Here is an 18,583-nt window from a genome sequence, read left to right on the forward strand (position 1 = left end):
TGGCATTGTCCGGTCATTATAACAGCTTTAAAATACAATAAAAATATACTTGTTACTTTGATTTATGTTATCTTTTCTGATGGCAAGTCTGCAGATAGTGACCTTTAATTTATATTCAAGGCTGCAAAAACGTTCTCATGCAACTTTAAATATGTGAGGGCATCATCAGCGGTTATCTGACTAGTCCCTATTATTGCCTTTGTCTGAGAACAATTCACCCATCCAGAGGATGGAAGTGTTGGACATGCTCCTCTTGTGATGAAAGAGTATGATAAAAAGCATCAAAGAGACACACACCACTGGCTTAGATACACTTCATTTTGTTCTTTTCTGCTAAGCTTTTGTGTTTGGTCGACAAAAACTTGGGACTAGTGGAGCCAAAGTCTCATATTTTCGTCTTGAGAACTTAGTCTCCAAACGTTGAGAAACCCGTCTGCTACACACTATATGGATGTAGGCCTACTTTGTGGCTATAGCGCCAAAGTCAACTTCGATTTAGAATTGGCTACTGATAAAGTAGTAAACTAAAACACAACTGTGTGTAATATTGGCTTTTATATTCGTCTCATATCGTCACTTATTCACCCCCCTCTTGACGCTCTGCTTTTGCCCCCTGGCCGGCTGCATGGTCAGAAATAGAAAGTTAAATAGGTTGTAAGCATTCAACTAACCATATACAATTATCTCGGAATAGACACGTTAGCGTTTGAGAATGTCATTATATCAGCGTGAACGCAGAGGGAGACTTTATCCAGCAATCTAAACGCATATGCTAGCTTGTACCAGTTAGAGCACAATAACAGTCATGATGACTCACTCGAAGCGGTTACTCATCAGACACGCGTTGTTAGGGTCGTACTGGATTGGATTAGGACGCTGCTGTTGATGTGGGCTGAGCTGCCTCACCTTTGTGAAAGTTGATGCCGAGTGAAAGTGCACACCGCCCTTATATGGCGTTTGACCTTAGAGGTCTTCCTCTTCTCTGCGCACAGCAAGCACTCAGTGTTTAATATCTATTTAAGGGCTTCATGATACGCTTTCTGATCATCCGCGCGCCTTGGGGGTGGCTCGACTCTGACAAGGTAAAAGCCCAAAGTGTGGATGTGACCCTGGACCGTGCTACGATTAGCATAATTGCATTTCAAAATGGTCAAGAGCGTAGCAAGAGAGGAGCAATCAAATGGTCAAATGAGGCATGGAGCGTTTCAGACGGCCTCAAGATTTCATTACAGAGTCAGGAAAAGCCGAGAGAGGGCAATACCGGGGCAAACTATTGCAATATGTATGAATACATGACATTGAAATGGTGGAGTGAAATGTGTTCCTCAGTGATAGGTTACTCTTCCCTTGCCCAGTGTAGGCTTGCTGTTGTTCTCATGGTGTACGACTTGGGAGTTTGAGGCTTGGCTGTACGGTAGCTGTGCGAAATAACGCACTACAATGTCACCCCTTAAGGGACCATGGAACAGCGCAGGGACATGAGCAATAACACCATCATAAGCAGAGAACAACTGTCCTTGAGGGAAAGAAATGTCAAACTGACACATGGTTGACTTATGTTCCTATTATCTTTTGGGATTTACCGTTCTGATAGAATTCTCATGAATCATTGAATGCAGAAAAATTTATTTCCTAGAATGATTTAATATATTTCGGAAGCGGGGACAACATGGAGGGAGCAGCACATAAATTCTGCATAAAAACAAATGGAACTCTGGGATGTCTTCTCGGTGACAGCGGGGCAGGCCTGCGCAGCGCGCGCCGGTTTGTAAAGACACTTTTTTAAAGATTCTTTTTTGTCACTGCTGAATCTGCAAACACGCCAAAGAACTGCACATCTCACCAAGAGGAACATATACAGTATGGGCTGTTTTTTGGGCAAGGTAACAGAATATTTATAAACTCACAGACACTCACCTACCTCCGCAGCTCTTGAGTAATAGGCCTTCGGGCCTATTAGTATGGCCTAGGCCTACGGGCAATGACCAGCAGATGTCAGATTAGCTTGAAACCTTTTACAATTTAAAAGCTTAACAAACCATTGGAGCAGTCTTGACGATAAATACATAGGCTGCATCAGTTATCATTTCTAAGCAATTTCCAATCCAAAACGAGTGTCATCAATCGATGTGTTAGTTAGTCTACTACCACCCTTTCATAAGCTTTGATTTGAGGGATCTATACACTGGCTTGTGAACAGTCTTAACGGTTATTAGTTCTAGGTCTTTGGCTTTCAGCACGAAACGAAGTTGGTGCATTAATTAGACTAAGATCTGTTGTTTTCTTACACTTCAAAGCAGGATCAATCATTTGACAGAACTTGATTATTAATACACAAATTAGGGAGTTAAAAAACGAAATGATCTTTTAATGTATGATTCCTGATGAACATGTTGGCTCAGTGCGGGGAGGGGGGGGGGCTCGTTACACCTGAGCAGACAGCGATTCACTGGGGGTCTAGACTCACATCTCCCAGACAGCGTCACTGCAGCTGCGGTACAGTCAACAACCAAACAAAGACGATCAAATCTACCAGAAACTCATCAACCCATTTTATATAAATACATTAAAAACACATTCTATAACCCTATTTTTCGAGTATAGGCAATTTTCTTATGCAATTTTGATTTATATTTGTGGGCGGCTGTGGCTCAGGGGGTAAAGAGGGTCGTCTGTTAATCGCAAGGTTGGCGGTTCGATCCCCGACTCCTCCCAGGCCATGTGCAAAACTCTGAACCCCACGTTGCTCCCGATGGGCAGGCCGGCACCTTGCACGGTAGCTCTGTCGCCGTCGGTATGTGAGAGTATGAATGGGTGAATGAGAGGCAAACATTGTGAAGCACTTTGAGTGCCGCTAAGGTAGCTAACGCGCTATACCATTTGTATATCTATGAAGGACACAACTTACAAAGCAAGGATCAGGTGTGAAGGTGTGAAGCATAGAGGCACACTGAAACAAAGAATTCAAACATTTTCATTCCATTACACACACACTGATTTGTGAACACCCATTTCCATGAACTTGACTTTTTCATTTTCAATTTCACTTAGAAAGTCCATCTAAGAACATATAGGACGGGTATTTATGTTTCCGGTCTGAATCGAGGCCAGTTTCCCACTAAAGGCTTCCTCCACGTTCCAAGTTTTTCAAAGCAGGTCAAACAATTTGTTGCTTTGAAATTCCGACAACAAATATACTTATTATCTTGGTGTTCAACATGACATACTGTGTAAAGGCTATTGAGCCACTGAAACAATGAAGTCCTATTGACATGATCTGTCTGTCAGGAGTCAGATCTTCCATTTCAGGGGGACGTGACTCAGTATATAGTCACTGTGCAGGCTGGGAGGAGACAGCACTTCCTCAGTCCTCATCTTCCTCGGGCGTCGTGTTCCAGTTCAGTAACGGCCCTCGTTCAGGGGGCAGGGATGGCTCAATCCTCTGCCACCGATTGGGCGGCCAGATTATGTGGGAGGCCTTGCCGTGAATCAGTCCCAGAGACACCTGTGGACAGAAGGCGGGACAAACAACTAAAGATTCAATGCGAGGCTTGACACAATGTTAAATCCCATTTTAAAAACTATTTGCTTAGTAAGTAAAGAATGTAATAGACTACATTATGCTGAAGGCATTTTATTATATGCGTGCTGGTAAATCAACAAAAATATTTACAAAAAGACCAATTGAAAGGGTCAAATGACGTCAGGCCAAATGCTGAATGTTTTTGGTTTTTCTACACAATTCATAGTGTTTTAAATCCGTTTGCATAGTGTTCATAAAAACATCCAGATAAATGTCAAATGGTATTTATAATTCCTCTATCTTTCCATCTTTCACAAGGCATGCACTTACAAACAAGTACTGCTGCATAATTAATCTGCTGTTCTTGAAAGTAACTTTTTCCCCTCCACAGTTTGCCACCTGCCTGGGGCCTTGTTGAAAACAAAACACCGTTTTGATCTTGAACTCCTCCAGTCTCCTGGGGGAGAACTCTGTCTCGTTTAAGAGCTAGCACTAAAAAACATGTCTGCACACCAAAATAAAACCAGTCAATTGTCAGAAATCAAGTCAAGAATACAGTATTCATGGTTTGATATTTGTTCCTTGAGGACATTGAAGCTGACTGACAAGAGGAAACACTGGAGAGGTTTTTAAGTGGCAGGAACAACATCTTCCTATAAGCTGGTAACAGTTTACATCTTCCTGTAGGCTGGTAAAACTTTACATCTTCCTGTAGGCTGGTAACACTTTACATCTTCCTATAGGCTGGTAACACTTTACATCTTCCTGTAGGCTGGTAACACTTTACATCTTCCTATAGGCTGTTAACACTTTACATCTTCCTATAGGCTGGTAACACTTTACATCTTCCTATAGGCTGGTAACACTTTACATCTTCCTGTAGGCTGGGTAACACTTTACATCTTCCTGTAGGCTGGTAACACTTTACATCTTCCTATAGGCTTTGTTGACGGTTTAGCGTGTTTGGGCTTTCCAGGGGTAAGTGGATGTGAACACCGATCTTGTTTTAGTTGTTTAACCTTCAACCCTCTTCACAACTCCTACTCACCCCTCACACCCCTCCCCCACACAACCACTCACCCCCACTGGCCCCCCAGCCTGACCCCCACTGGCCCCCCAGCCTGACCCCCAGTGGCCCCCCAGCCTGACCCCCACTGGCCCCCCCAGGCTGCCCCCCAGACTGCCCCCCAGGCTGACCCTCCCAGACTGCCCCCCAGGCTGGCCCCCCCAGACTGCCCCCAGGCTGACCCTCCCAGACTGGCACCCCCAGACTGCCCCCCAGGCTGGCCCCCCCAGACTGCCCCCCCCAGGCTGGCCCCCCCAGACTGGCCCTCCCAGGCTGGACCCCCAGGCTGCCCTCTCAGACTGACCCCCAGGCTGCCCCCCCAGACTGCCCCCCAGGCTTCCCCCCCAGACTGGCCCCCCCAGACTGCCCCCCCAGACTGACCCTCCCAGACTGCCCCCCCAGACTGACCCTCCCAGGCTGGACCCTCAGGCTGCCCTCTCAGACTGCCCCCCAGGCTGCCCCCCCAGACTGCCCCCCAGGCTTCCCCCCCCAGACTGACCCCCAGACTGGCACCCCCAGACTGGCACCCCAGACTGCCCCCCCCAGACTGACCCCCCCCAGACTGCCCCCCCCAGACTGCCCCCCCCAGACTGGCCCCCCCAGGCTGGCCCCCCCAGGCTGGCCCCCCCAGACTGGCCCCCCCAGGCTGACCCCCCCAGGCTGGCCCCTCCAGACTGGCAGACTTGTCTGCGGGTGTCAGCTCAGGGCAAAGAAGCACGGGCTCAATCAAGCACACTGTGAGTGGGGTGCTGGATGTGTCACGTGGCGCTAAGTCATGGATGTGAACTGGTGTGTGGAGAGAGAGACTGAATGTGTGCTTCAGGGTGTGCCAAAGGTGGGGGAGGGGGGGTTGAATTAAAACCCATGGTTGTAAGGTATACAGGGCAAAAAAATCATTCAACACATCAACAAAATGACTGGAACATATTTCCACCAGCCGGTGGAAATTAAATAAATAAAAACGGTGCTCGGCCAGTGTGGCAGAATTTACAAAGGCAAAGCCAGGCTGTTTGTAAACACACAATAAAATCTTCAAATGCCATTTCAAGGCTGCTAAAGTGAGGGGAGAGGGCCTGGAAGGCTGAACTAACCGCCGCCTCACACAAGAGAAATGGCTGCCAAGGTCTTGTAGACATCAGGGGTACTGACACATGACTCCTGAATACCAATCCTCCTGCCACAGGAAAGGCTGTGTGAGTCAGGGAGGGAGCAGGGAGGGAGGAGGGAGGGAGCAGGGAGGGAGGAGGGAGGGAGCAGGGAGGGAGGGAGGGAGCAGGGAGGGAGCAGGGAGGGAGGGAGCAGGGAGGGAGGGAGAAGGGAGAAGGCAGGGAGGAGGGAGGGAGCAGGGAGGGAGGGAGCAGGGAGGGAGGGAGGAGGGAGCGAAGAGGGAGGGAGGGAGGAGGGAGCGAGGAGGGAGGGAGGAGGGAGCAGGATGGGAGGGAGCAGGGAGGGAGGAGGGAGCAGGGAGGAAGGAGGGAGCAGGGAGGGAGGGAGGAGGGAGCGAGGAGGGAGGGAGGGGCAGGGAGGGAGGAGGGAGCAGGGAGGGAGGGAGGAGGGAGCGAGGAGGGAGGGAGGGAGGAGGGAGCAGGATGGGAGGGAGCAGGGAGGGAGGAGGGAGCAGGGAGGGAGGAGGGAGCAGGATGGGAGGGAGCAGGGAGGGAGCAGGGAAGGAGGGAGCGAGGAGGGAGGGAGGGATGAGGGAGCAGGATGGGAGGGAGCAGGGAGGGAGCAAGGAGTGACAACTGACAGTCAGTTTAATCTCTCATTGCTGTGGTTCAGTAGGAAATGTTTGACTAATTGTAGCCAGATTTTTACATGCTACATTTGTACTGTTATTGTTTGTACATTTTAAACATGTCTGACAGAACAACTACCCCCATAGAGGACTGAAATAACATACTCAATCAGTGAACTGTTTCAGTACAATGAAAGCAACATTTATATGTGCTTGATTGTGTTTCCTCACCCATGGACCCAGCGACCTGTGCACAGCACTGCTGTCATTCAGCAGATTTGAAGCTACAATAAGTACATAATCACATTTGGGGGAAGGTATGACTGTGGTGTCTGTTCGATGCTATCCAACCTGACAGCTAGCTCAGAAACGGCATCTCCCCCAGCATGTCATACCCCACCTGATCTCCCAGGGGAGCACTAAGAGCTGGAGAGTTGTATACACGTACATTAAAGCAGGATGGGGGGTCAAGAGAGAGTGGGAGAATATGAGGAGATAGAAAGAGAGAGGGTAAATAACGATTCCTTTATTCATCTCACACAATGTGGACTCTCTCTCTCTCTCTCACTTTCTCTCTCTCGGGAGCAACAGGAACTGCCAGTTTGTGTTAATGTGTGTATGTGCACCTGTAAGAGCGAGAACGAGCCACCCAGAAAACAGGACGATAGAATAGACAGGGAAGAGAGATAGAGAGAGAGAGCAGGTAAGTGCTTCACTAAGAGGCATGGTTATTTACTTTCTTGAGGGAAACAGACTTGGATTTGTGAAGGCAAAGTTTCCTGTTCGGTGGACCCTTTCAGAATGAGGTCAAAACAACAAAGAATTGGACCACTCCTTCCACTTTGTTGCATCTCCTCCTAAAACACATTCCCTAAACCACCAGGCTGTCCAAGGACGGTCTTTACTTCAAATAGTCCACATTCCCAAGACTTCCTTTGGTTTCTACTCAAATGTAAATCTGCAAAGGCACTCCGAAGGTGCCTATACTCACATCAAAACCATCATGAGGAGAATGGGCGGCCACAAAAAGCGTCTCTTTCTCTTGAATATTTTATTTTATTCTTATTCAGTCGGGGGAAAAAAAAAAACATTAATAGTGCAGTGAGAGAATCCAAGAGTACAACTGAGGATAGAAATCATCTCCAGCTGCTGTCCTCGTGACTGATCTCTGAAAAGAGCAATGCTGGACTGCTAAATGAGTTTCTTGTTCTGTTTTTAAAAGGGAAACGGCGCACACACATAACATGAACAGTACAGCAAGCACATATCAAGATAACTAGCTCCAGCCTTATTCAGAGTATTTAAATTGCATGCATGGTGCCCTGCACGCTTACAGTTCCTGCTCTGTGGAAAACCACCAAAAGATCAAATTGAGAGTTTCTGTTTTCCACTTGCTAGTCTGTCTACACTTCAGACTAATAGAACTGGGAAAAGAAACCGTTTTCTTAAGCGCAGCGTTCTTTCCCCTTTAGTATTCTCTGGTCATCGTGCCTAAAAACACATTCAGTTTTAAGAAACCAAACACAGGAATTGTTGAGAAACTACGAGTGACTCTCTGTATTCACATTTGGAAGTGTTGAGCCCCTACAACCCGGCGAACCAGACTTCAATCGCTTCCGAAATAAATCCTTTCACCAACCAGTGAGGCTCAAATAAAACAGTTAGATGTCGCACAGTGTTTTTGCTTTCAGGGGATTTGACACAGATCATTCTCTGCCCCCTGCTTGTGCCTCCTTCCTCCCCCAGTGAAACTGTTGTAAATGACTTTGTCAGGAAGGCTGAGGACCCAGATAGGACAGTCAGAGTTCCTTACTCCCTCATCCACAGCCTGATCTGGGACACTTTTGTTATTCCCTGACAAGCCTGGACACAAAGACGGGGGCAGGTACGTATGAAAACACACAGGAAACAAGGAGGAGGGTTCAGTGTGCGCCCACACGCATGCACGCACACACACACACACACACACACACACACACACACACACACGCAAGCACAGGCGAAAGCTGCAAGACCCAGCGATACCATGACTCTGATAGGTCTGTGTGTGTCACCATGTGGTTGAAAACAGCTAGCGTTTCCTCTGAGGGGGCTGGGTCTTAATAAGCACACTGATTATTCAGAGTCCAGGTTTTGTTTGCCAATGAATGTCTTTCAATTATTTCACACAGGCACTTATCAAGGCTCTCCCTCCAGGGTTTGGGTGGTCTGTTTGCCGCTCTAATAGCCAAGCTGGACAGGCAACATGCAATGAGCTGCACTTCTCAAAAGGTTGGAGCATTTCAGTCCTGGGGGAGGGTGAGTGTGTCTGGTGGTTAGTGGGGGACCTTGTGTGATGTCGTACCGGTCCAAAGCTGTTGCTGTCCAGACTGTGGCCATGATGGTCTCCCTCTATCCAAAAGTGCCCATCAGGAACCCTCACATAGCGATTCTTATAGCCAAGAGTCCTGGAGGGAGCAGGAGACAGAGAGACAGAGAGAGAGAGGTGAAAAGAGAGAGAAAGAGACATGGTTAGTGACTGTTTATATAATTGTTTGAATTTGAAAAAATAAATCATTAAGCTTCATGGTTCTGCTAAATGAATAAATGTAAATAATTTCCCTTCATTTTCACAGTCATAGCACATCAAAAAACTAAAGTAACACAGCAAATAGTAAAATTATGTTGTTTAATTTAAAATATTGTTAAAAAAACAATCTTACACTTCCAAGTTTTTTGAACTGATGACTTGCATCCTTTAGCCTGTATTGAGTCCTCCAGCACCAACGTGGTGAGGAGAACAGCATGTTATCGTTCGGCTGGATGCCTAGGCCCAGGCCTAGAGATGATTTACAACTTATCAGACGAACATGGTGAATTATGAGCGCAATGACTCTTTAAATGAGAATTTGGTCTCTGATTCAATTTCACCATGCTCTCGCAGGTCTCTGGGAGACCAAAGGGGCCAGGATAGACCTTGGGCACATAAATATTGATTTGGCTTGGGAAGCTGAATTTATTGACTTCTGCAAAACCAGTCGAAGTCAGTGTTTTCGAAGGGCAGCAGAGGCCACAAAATATGATTTTGAACCTTTGAAAATTAAAGACTGTGTAAAAATGGGGGAAATGCGACTTATAAATGTAAACGTTACATTTTATAGGATACTGTGTTCTTATTAGAATCTGCTACCCTTCCTATTCCAATAAATAAAACTACACACAGTGTGTCGACCTTTAACCTTGTTCGACAGATAAATATAAAAGCACACTTTGACATGAATTAGCAGTTTCTAACCAGCATTAGCCCACACTGAGTGTTAGGAGGTATTAGATATTTCAATCGTTTTTCTGTGGTGATCTGCTGTAGTGTTGGGCTCTGTGAAACATGTTCCTGGAGTTGTAGTGTCTTGAGAGAGGCTGGACTGATAGGAGGGCCTGTCACTGCACACTGGGAGTCCCACACTCAGGGAGAGGAGGGGGAGGAGGGGGGGAGGAGGGGGAGGAGGGGGGGGGGGGAGTGGGCAGGCAATCTGTGTGTGTTGCTAGATTAAAACCCTAGATGTGATTTATGCCAGGCTGTCCCACAGGAAAACAGCCAGCCAAATAGCCAGCCAGCCATATAGCCAACCAGCCATATAGCCAGCCATCCAGTCATATAGCCAGCCATAAAGCCAGCCATCCAGTCATATAGCCAGCCATCCAGTCATATAGCCAGCCATATAGCCAGCCATCCAGCCAGCCATCCAGCCAGCCATCCAACCATACAGCCAGCCATACAGCCATATAGCCAACCATCCAGCCATATAGCCAGCCATATAGCCAGCCAGCCATATAGCCAGCCATATAGCCAGCCATATGGCCAGCCAGCCATATAGCCAGCCATATAGCCAGCCATATAGCCAGCCATATAGCAAGCCAGCCATATAGCCAACCAGCCATATTGCCAGCCATCCAGTCATATAGCCAACCAGCTTTCCAGCTATATAGCCAGCCAATCATGTAGCCAGCCAACCAGCCTGCCAGCCTTGTTTCAGTGTCTGTGCCAGTAAAGCCATCAAAGCCATGTTAATTATTCATCCCCTCCCCGGCTGGTGACCTGTAATTTGTTCAGTGGCGCCCATCACAAATAGTTGCCAGGATGAATTACATGGCGACAATATGTTATGCGATGTGACACCCGCCTCTGCCTGATGCTCACACTGTCCAATCAGAGCAGGGAGATCCCAGCGACTCAGAGCTCACACATCGAGCTACCGCAGTTTCATGGGAACTGTCATTATGCTGTTTGCTCAAGCTATTTAACAGCCCTTCATTGCTGTATTCTTGGCCCAGTCCTCTGAGATGCTCATCTTGAGTGTATCAGACACCTGCACCTTACAGACCTGTAATAAATACTTAGATTTTGTCTCAAACTTGTATTTGGCAATTGACCTCATTGACTTGCTTTCACAGCAATAGGGTACAATATGAGACTTCTTCAGAACGCATTTCACATATTAACCGAAAAGATTGGCAATGTTTCAAAAACTAGTTTAGTGATTCTGCGTGTATCTGACTTCAGTTGAAAGTTCTGGAATAACGCTGCCATGATAAGCTGACTTAATGCTGACTGATCGGGTTTGAGTGCCGGCTTTTCTAATGATACGTATCAAGACAGTGTGAACTGGAACACCACATCAAGGCGCAAATAAAAGTAACCTTCAGAAGAGTCATCAAAGCTGCTATGGTGCTGACATATTTCCATCAGTGACATTGGCTGCAGTCATTAGCCGGCCTTGTAAAATTGGACGCTTCAAAAGGCACTCTTGTGGACGACCCGCCCTTTGATAAAGAACAGAGATAATAGCCATCGGAGGCCAATTCCCTCTCTCGCCCCCTTTCTTATAAAACCGTCACAATGGTAATCAATTCTTGACAGCCATCAGAGGGGCTCGGAGCGTGACAGTGTCACCTTGAAGGAGGACAATCTGGGCTGACTGACCCTGTCAGCCAAATACAGTATTTAGCCACTTCTGTTCCCAACTGTCATAAATGAAGCAGATTAATGAGCTCGTAAAATATACGAACGCATGTGTTTTTCATTTGTTTCTTTGCATTAGCTCAACCGAAAGTGGTTTGAGTTTCGGTGCTAGCTCATGAGGGCTGTTCATCGCTGGTTGGACAAGTATGACTGGCCAGGGGGAAAGGAAGCTGTCTGGTTGGACAAGTTCAGCACAATGTTCCTACAGCTCTCTGACCTGAGGGCAAACAATAACGTTATAAGGGTTCTAGCTCAGGTCATTGGTTTAACACGCTCCAACACATGACCAGGGACTACAGAACAGTGTGTGTTATGATTGGTGTTGTGGGAGGAGGGTTTGGTAAACGTACTTGATGAAGTCTCCCTCCAGGGCAATGACCCGCTTGATAATCTTCTGTTGGGGGTTCTTGGGGGACCTGTGGGGGCAGTAAACATTTCTCAGCTTATAACAAGCCACTGCAAACACAGAATTCACCTAACCCAACCCAGGTAAAAGGGCTTGTGACTGTACGTCAATGTCTTCTGTCTTTAAAAGGGGTATGAGTCAGTTCTGGTCCCTCTCTGAACATCGGTTTGTTTCCCTCTGTTAATCTGCAGCTGCTGTATGTTCTATGAACTATGAAATGACTTATTTCCTTCTAAGGGTCAGGGTCCTTTTAAACACCTCATGTTTGTTTTTAGTAATTAACTTCTTTTTTATGCTAGCAAGGGTTACGTTGAGACGAGGGTCCTTTTGCAGTGGTTCCCTTCAATATGACACAATGCAAAAAAACATTGAAAAACAATGTAGCGTAAACAACAAGCAACACACATACAGAACCAGGTTTCTACGATTTAAACATTTACATTTCTTGGTGTCAGGCCCAACAACACATAAGTCAATTTCCCGGAATTAGTAAATGATAAACGATCAAAACTAAAGAGGGCTTTCCTCAGCTTTGTCACTTCCAACAGGATTTCAAGACATTTCCTTTAAGTGAGATAAGGTGATTGTGTCACTGCAGGAGTGGGGAAGTGAGGTGTGTGTGTGTGTGTTAGAGCTTTGCAGATGAACAAAAGGTCATGCTACTCTATGTATGGCCCCGTTCTTAAAAAACCATCGACAACACTTTGCTTATCCAGAACACTGTACTTTCCCTGCGATGAGCGATGATTTTCATTAGCTATGAAGGAAAGACTGCAGTATGATTACGAAGGGGTAAAGATAAGGATTTCTTCTCTTCTCCTGTTCTATATCCCTTCTTTCTTTGCTGTATCGCTCCATCTCTGAAGCCTCCCAGCAGGTGAACAGAGACACCTTGGGGTGATTCAAACCGTGCTGCAGCAGAAGACTCCAGAAGAAACTCTTCTTTTTATGCTCGCAGTAAACCTCGTCGAACTGCTGCTTCGTTCACTTCATCAATTCCATAGTCGTAAATGTCATGCCAATGACTTCATTCATGAGTGAATACATAAAAGACTAGTGTGTTAGCAGCCAGCCAGGGACAGTGGTAGCAATTTGTTGCTGCCAGGAGACAATGTTAATTTGATATTGACGATAGTCTGGTGAATCAACCGCCGTGTCGTAAAGATGTGTTGGTTTTCTGTGCGTTTCCTTTTCAGAGGCTACGATCAATAGTTTGACTGGCATAATAATTCTTGGGCTTCTTTCATATCCACTGGTTTGTGAAAGATGTCAGGATGTCAGGAGAGCAGAGCCAAACACACAGAGGGGTGCAGGCGGAACGACTCGAGCCAAATGAGGGACCTTTATACGAAGGCATTGAATAATGACCCTGAGAAACTGCAGTTTGTTAAACGTTGCCTTCAAACCCCGGGAGAATCAAACACAAACGCCAGTCTTAATAAGAAGCCACATCCATTCTGACTCCATCCCTCCCTCTCTTTGACCCCCCCTCCCTCCCTCCCCCTCCCACACACACACACACAATGACTCCCTCCCTCTCTTTGACCCCCCTCCCTCCCTCCCCCTCCCACACACACACACACACACAATGACTCCCTTCCTCCCACTGCGTATACACACACATTTGTTCTTGCTCATCCCCTGCCCATCCCTCCCTCCCACCCACCTCTCTCTCTGCCTCCAGCATACAGGGGATCATGACTGATTGACAGGCAGCTCAGCCAATCACACTCACCCGCAGCTCCAAGAACAGAGCCCGGGAGCTGAACAGTGATTGGCCTGTCTCAGGGGAGGCTTTATGCGTGCGTGTGTGTGGGCGTGGGCGTGTGTTTGTGAATGTGTGTGTGTGTGTGTAGTTATTAATGGCAAAGGGGCAGGCAGCAGTGGGACAGAGTGATGGTTGATCAGCTGAGTGATCTGATCTCAAACTGCACTGAAGAAGAGGAGGGAGAGACTGAGCGAGGCGCCCGCCCCACTGCACTGCTCCGCACCACGCATCTTTAGCAGGCACAGACACAACCAGGAGTCACACTTTACCTCCCTGCCTCCCCCTCCTCCTCCTCAACCCTCTCTCTCTGCCTCCCTCGCGCTCTCTCTCTCTCTCTCTCTCTCACACACACACGCGCGCGCAGTGGAACAAGACCGGAGCTAGAGCTACCCATCTCTCCTCTCTCTCTCTCGCTCGCTCTCTCCATCTCGCTCTCTCGTCCTCAGTATCTTGGCGAACGGGGAAAGAAGACGCACGTTCTTGGAAATAACACGGGACAGGAGAGGCTGTGTGTTGCTGTTTGGCCGGACAGGTGCAGGACTGAGGGGCTCTGCTGCAGCCATGCGAGGAATACCTGCTGCTCCGGGAGTCAGGGTGCTGGGACACATGGGTAAGAGTTAGGCAGCTCTGGTATCTAGTCTGTTCCTGTGGCTATGACTCATGTGCACTGTGTTGGAGGGCCGTGGATGATTCTTTAGTGTGGCACTGCGGTAGTCCTTGAGCACAGCTTTGTGTGTGTGTGTGTGTGTGTGAGTTAGCAGAAGGCACAGCCTGCGGTAATGTGGGAGGCTTGGCTGAGAGCGAGGCAAGGCTGTTCAAAACAGGGATTTTGTCGCAGGTTTGGATGAAACGGTGAAGGCTGCGGATGTCTGAGAGCCAGGGCTGCCTTGCATCTCCCAGGTCCCTCTCAGGGATGAGCTGTCGCTCTCTGAAACTGACAGGGTTAGGGTTACTGAGGGAGATCTGGCTGTTTGTAGCCTGAGAGGAAGAGAGGCAGTGTTATCTGAAGAAATGCTCTACAGGTTTCACTGGGAGAAAGACTACTTGTCTTGGAGGAGAAAGAAAATAAACTGTCAAGGTATGCAGTCCACCTGTAGCCTTGAGATAAAAATTAAAATCCAACAAAATACAAATGGATTGACAACAAAAAAATACAAAAAATGTTTTACAAAAATTAATTTACCTGAAGTAAAATAATTCCTACAGGTCTTTGGTGAAAGCACGGCTGACAAATTGTGCATGGTCTCACCTGGTTCTGTTGTATGACTCAACAGTGAACAAACACAGGGGAGGAAAGTAATATCCTCCTTTCTGTTGGGAATGTAATGATGAGTGCAGACAGGTCAGTAGGAGCTGAGCATCGTAGGGTTGGGATGCAGGGAAGTCTCTCTAAACCAAAGGAATAGATATTCCCACCACTGCCTGCCTAATTTACCAGAACACGCTCCCTCCCTCCCCCTCTCCCTCTATCCCTCCCTCTCCTCATCACTGTGACTGTATTTAGGTCTTGTTCATAATTAACAACATCTCACAGAGGCGTCTTTAGAGTGCAGACCCAGTTTAGCACTTTAACAACATTTCTCAATGGGGTCAAATACAACGAGGGGGAATAACAGCACGTTCCTGTGGTAAATTAAGCTACAGTAAACGTTCAATTTTTTATTGCCTGCAAAAATGCATAACATCGTGCTCAATCAGCGCCAGCGATGGAGAGTTTGAAAGAGGCATTGTCATTATTTCTCAAGGGTCCAACAACTAATACGTCAATTTCCTATTCTCACGGTTAAAATGACATTTTTGCGTCTCTCAGCCGGAGATAGCAATGTAATGAGATGAATCAGTGTGTCTTGATTAAAAAGACGACCGTTTCGCCTACGGTGCTTCACTACAAAGCAGTCAACAATTTACGCTTAGAAGAAACAGCAGCTCATATTGGTCATGGACCAATAACTACAGTAGAATTTCAAAATACTACCTGCGAATCCACGCTCTGTGAAAGGCCGAGTCGACACGCAACGCTGAGAATACCAATAGCACAGCACACGCGACTCCAGGGCTGCTAAACAAAGATTGATTTGATCCACTGGGGAAAACTCATCCCTGCATGGCAGATATGTGCCTCTGCACTTCCTACCTGGGAATGATTGTGTGTTTTTCAGCACTGTAGAACCATGCAGGTTCCTCTACAAAAACGTTGTGAATAATGTGTCATCTAAAACAGTTCCCTGTGAATGCGTGTCATAGCTACCTCTGCATCATTCTGTCATAATTATAGTCTTAATTGTTCAAGGTTAACTAAAAAACTAACTAAAAAATACGAGCACAAGTGCCCCCCATTCTGTAGCCTACATCCAGCATACGACCCTGCCTGGTGTATAAGCACACCAGGAACATCATCAATCAACAGAGGCCATGGTTACCTATAGGGGAGGAGCGCGTCTTCCAGACCAGTCAAAAGCCGGTGAGCGCGGTGGAGCGAGAGCGGGGTGCTAAGCCGGAGGGTTCTGACAGCTTAACATCGATCCCTAATTAATTGTTGACTTGCTGCTTATTTGCAGGCGGCGTAGAGCAGATGTAGGGGGAAGAGATCCTCTCCAGATTTCATTATGGATGTGAGCCACACAGTGGGCCGTGCTAATGAATGTAGCCATACAGCTAATGCTAATGACAGGCACCGGGCTGGCATTACTAATGCAGGTTGTGTGGTTGCAGGGTGGGTGGCAGAGGACCTGTGAGTGGGTGGTGGGGCCGTGTCGCTGGTTCAATTGTGGGGAACACGAAGACGGTAGGGTCCCTGCTGAAAGCACAGTTTTAGCTCAGACGGATTTAATGGTAAATCAATGAGGGGTGGATTGGGAGGGCTGGGAGAAGGGGGTAAGTTAGCTCACTCCATTTACCTCACCCCTACGAGGCCAACGTCGTGACCTCTTATGTAGTTAAGACTAGCATGGGACACAAGGCTGATAGGTGGTGAGAGAATGAGAAAGAAAAGATGGGGAAGAGAAAAAGAGAGAGGTGAAGAGTGAGAGATAGAGGGAGGGAAGAGAGTGAGAGAGATACAAGGAGAGAGATAGAGAATCGATAATTCTCTTGGGGGATATAGGTGGTAAAGGCGGTTCTGAGTTGTACTGCTTAACACACTACAGCACAGCACAGGTGTTGACAGCCGGTTCATGTTGCAGCAGTAGTAAGCAGAAACTCGCCGTATTTCACAACTGAGTTGCGCAATGTTCCTGTGACTATTGGTTCTACTGGTTCCCAAAAGACAGACTTCTTTTTCCAGTCTTAGGGAAAGTGTTAGAGACAACAAACAATCTACGTACGGTGTTTTGGGGTCTGTATTTATGCAGCAGTATAAAAGTGCAATGTTGAGGAAAATGTTATTTTCATTTGATTATTTCTTGAAGCATTTTTTATTTACTTTTTAAAAATGTGTATTTGTGCCTAATCGTTTTGCACAGTACTGTATCTTATATAGACACATTTGTAGTTTTTTTTTTTTACATATATTGGATTTACGCATCTGTGGATGGGAACATAAGGCTATATTTTCCCACATTGAAGTAACTGCATGTAGGGTTTCCTCTGCAAAGTGCAGCACTTAAGCCTTTCATAGCCACAGCAGGACGTGAAGAACATTGGACACTCATAAAGGGATTGCATCGCAAGAAATGTAGCTGTCCAGGGTACATTAAGGCACAAATAAAACATCACTTTGTCCTCAGCAGGTCTTAAGTGGTCACAATATACACCTTCCATTTTGTTTGTCACGCTGGTAAACAAGCTCTCGTCCTATATCCAGCACCCCGGCCTAGACGGAGGGATTCTTTAGGCTCGATTCGCAGAATCGACAAGGTTGGGTTCTTTCGGCTTTGTCACAATACCAGGATAATGTGACAGTGGTGTCATCTCCCATTCTTCACGACTTCCACCCAACCCACCCAGCTAGCCAGCAGGCAGGCAGGCAGGCAGGCAGGCAGGCAGGCTCGCTGTGTGGCTGGGAGCGTGGCAGGGACAGCCTGCTTTTCACTCTCAGCTGGTGAATTAAACATGGTGGAATGGGGCCACTTTATGAGACGTCTGGCACATTAGGAGAGGAGGAACGTAAAAGACTCTCATAGGTCCGGCCATGTTACACCGTAAGAATGAACACACAAATATTTCATGACTGGACCCTCCTAATCCATTTGGAGAATGTCAATATTCAGCACTTAAGACAAGGTGCCCCCTGCACGCACCGTTGTGGGGTTAAACTGAACGGAAATTGACAGATTTTCACCACTTTAGCTTGTGTGTCTGTGACTACAGGAGGACTACTACCCGCAGATAAACTAAATAATAAACTAAATCCTTTTTTTTTTTATGTTTAAGAGTTAAGATGCAGAGGTAGCAGTGTGTAGGTTGAAGTGAACGGAACCCAACACGCTATCTCCTAAGAGGTAGACAGCTTCTACAACCCATTAGTCTATGGAGGTTGACTTCCCACACTCCTTCACACAATGAGTCATTTTCTGATACCATAGACTCTGACTTTCCATGTTAAGACCCTGAGTAACCAAGTTGTTTAAAAAGACAGATACTTGTTTAGTCTAAGTTACTCTGGTGCTGAAGCTATTTCAACACCTTTCCATAAAGCGAAGAAATATTACAGCAACAACAGATTCTAGTGCTTTCAAGTTGTAATATCCAACTGCAACATTGAGTTAGAGTTATACAGACTCAAATTGCAACTCCTGTGGCTAAATCACAAGTAAACAGAAATAACCATATAAAGTACAGCAGGTATTATAGAATGGGTATTGCTAAAAACCAAAAACTTGATGCTAAAGAGAGATACATTTGAACTTAAACTGCAAAGCAGGATTTAAAAGTTTTGCTACATAACATAACCAACTGTTTCTACATACATTCTACAGCATTCCCATGACAGCAGATAAATCAACTTTATTTACAACATGTTGGTTGAAAATACCTTCCACTTAAATATCCATTTGATCTAATAGTGTGCAGACAAGATGCGAGTCAAGTCACTGCTGGGTCCCAGCGTTAAGTAGTAAAAGGAAAATGAGCATAAGTGTTGTGAAAG

General features: G+C 46.6%; 1 protein-coding gene across 2 annotated transcripts in view; it reads right to left on the reverse strand.

Annotated features, from left to right (window-relative positions):
- Positions 1-2,960: 2,960 nt before the first annotated feature.
- immp2l (inner mitochondrial membrane peptidase subunit 2) overlaps positions 2,961-18,583 on the reverse strand; it is a 74,912-nt gene continuing 59,289 nt past the window's right edge. The window contains exons 4-6 of one of the 2 annotated variants that reach the window (XM_047034743.1): positions 11,674-11,739; positions 8,669-8,771; positions 2,961-3,505 (exon numbers count right to left, since the gene is read on the reverse strand). In XM_047034743.1, the coding sequence (XP_046890699.1) occupies positions 3,365-3,505; positions 8,669-8,771; positions 11,674-11,739 (310 nt within the window). In that variant the 3' untranslated portion in view covers positions 2,961-3,364. The remainder of the gene's footprint in view (positions 3,506-8,668; positions 8,772-11,673; positions 11,740-18,583) is intronic. The other variant, XM_047034745.1, reaches the window with a different exon arrangement.

This window comes from Hypomesus transpacificus, chromosome 14 (genome assembly GCF_021917145.1).
Source record: "Hypomesus transpacificus isolate Combined female chromosome 14, fHypTra1, whole genome shotgun sequence".
NCBI lineage: Eukaryota > Metazoa > Chordata > Actinopteri > Osmeriformes > Osmeridae > Hypomesus > Hypomesus transpacificus.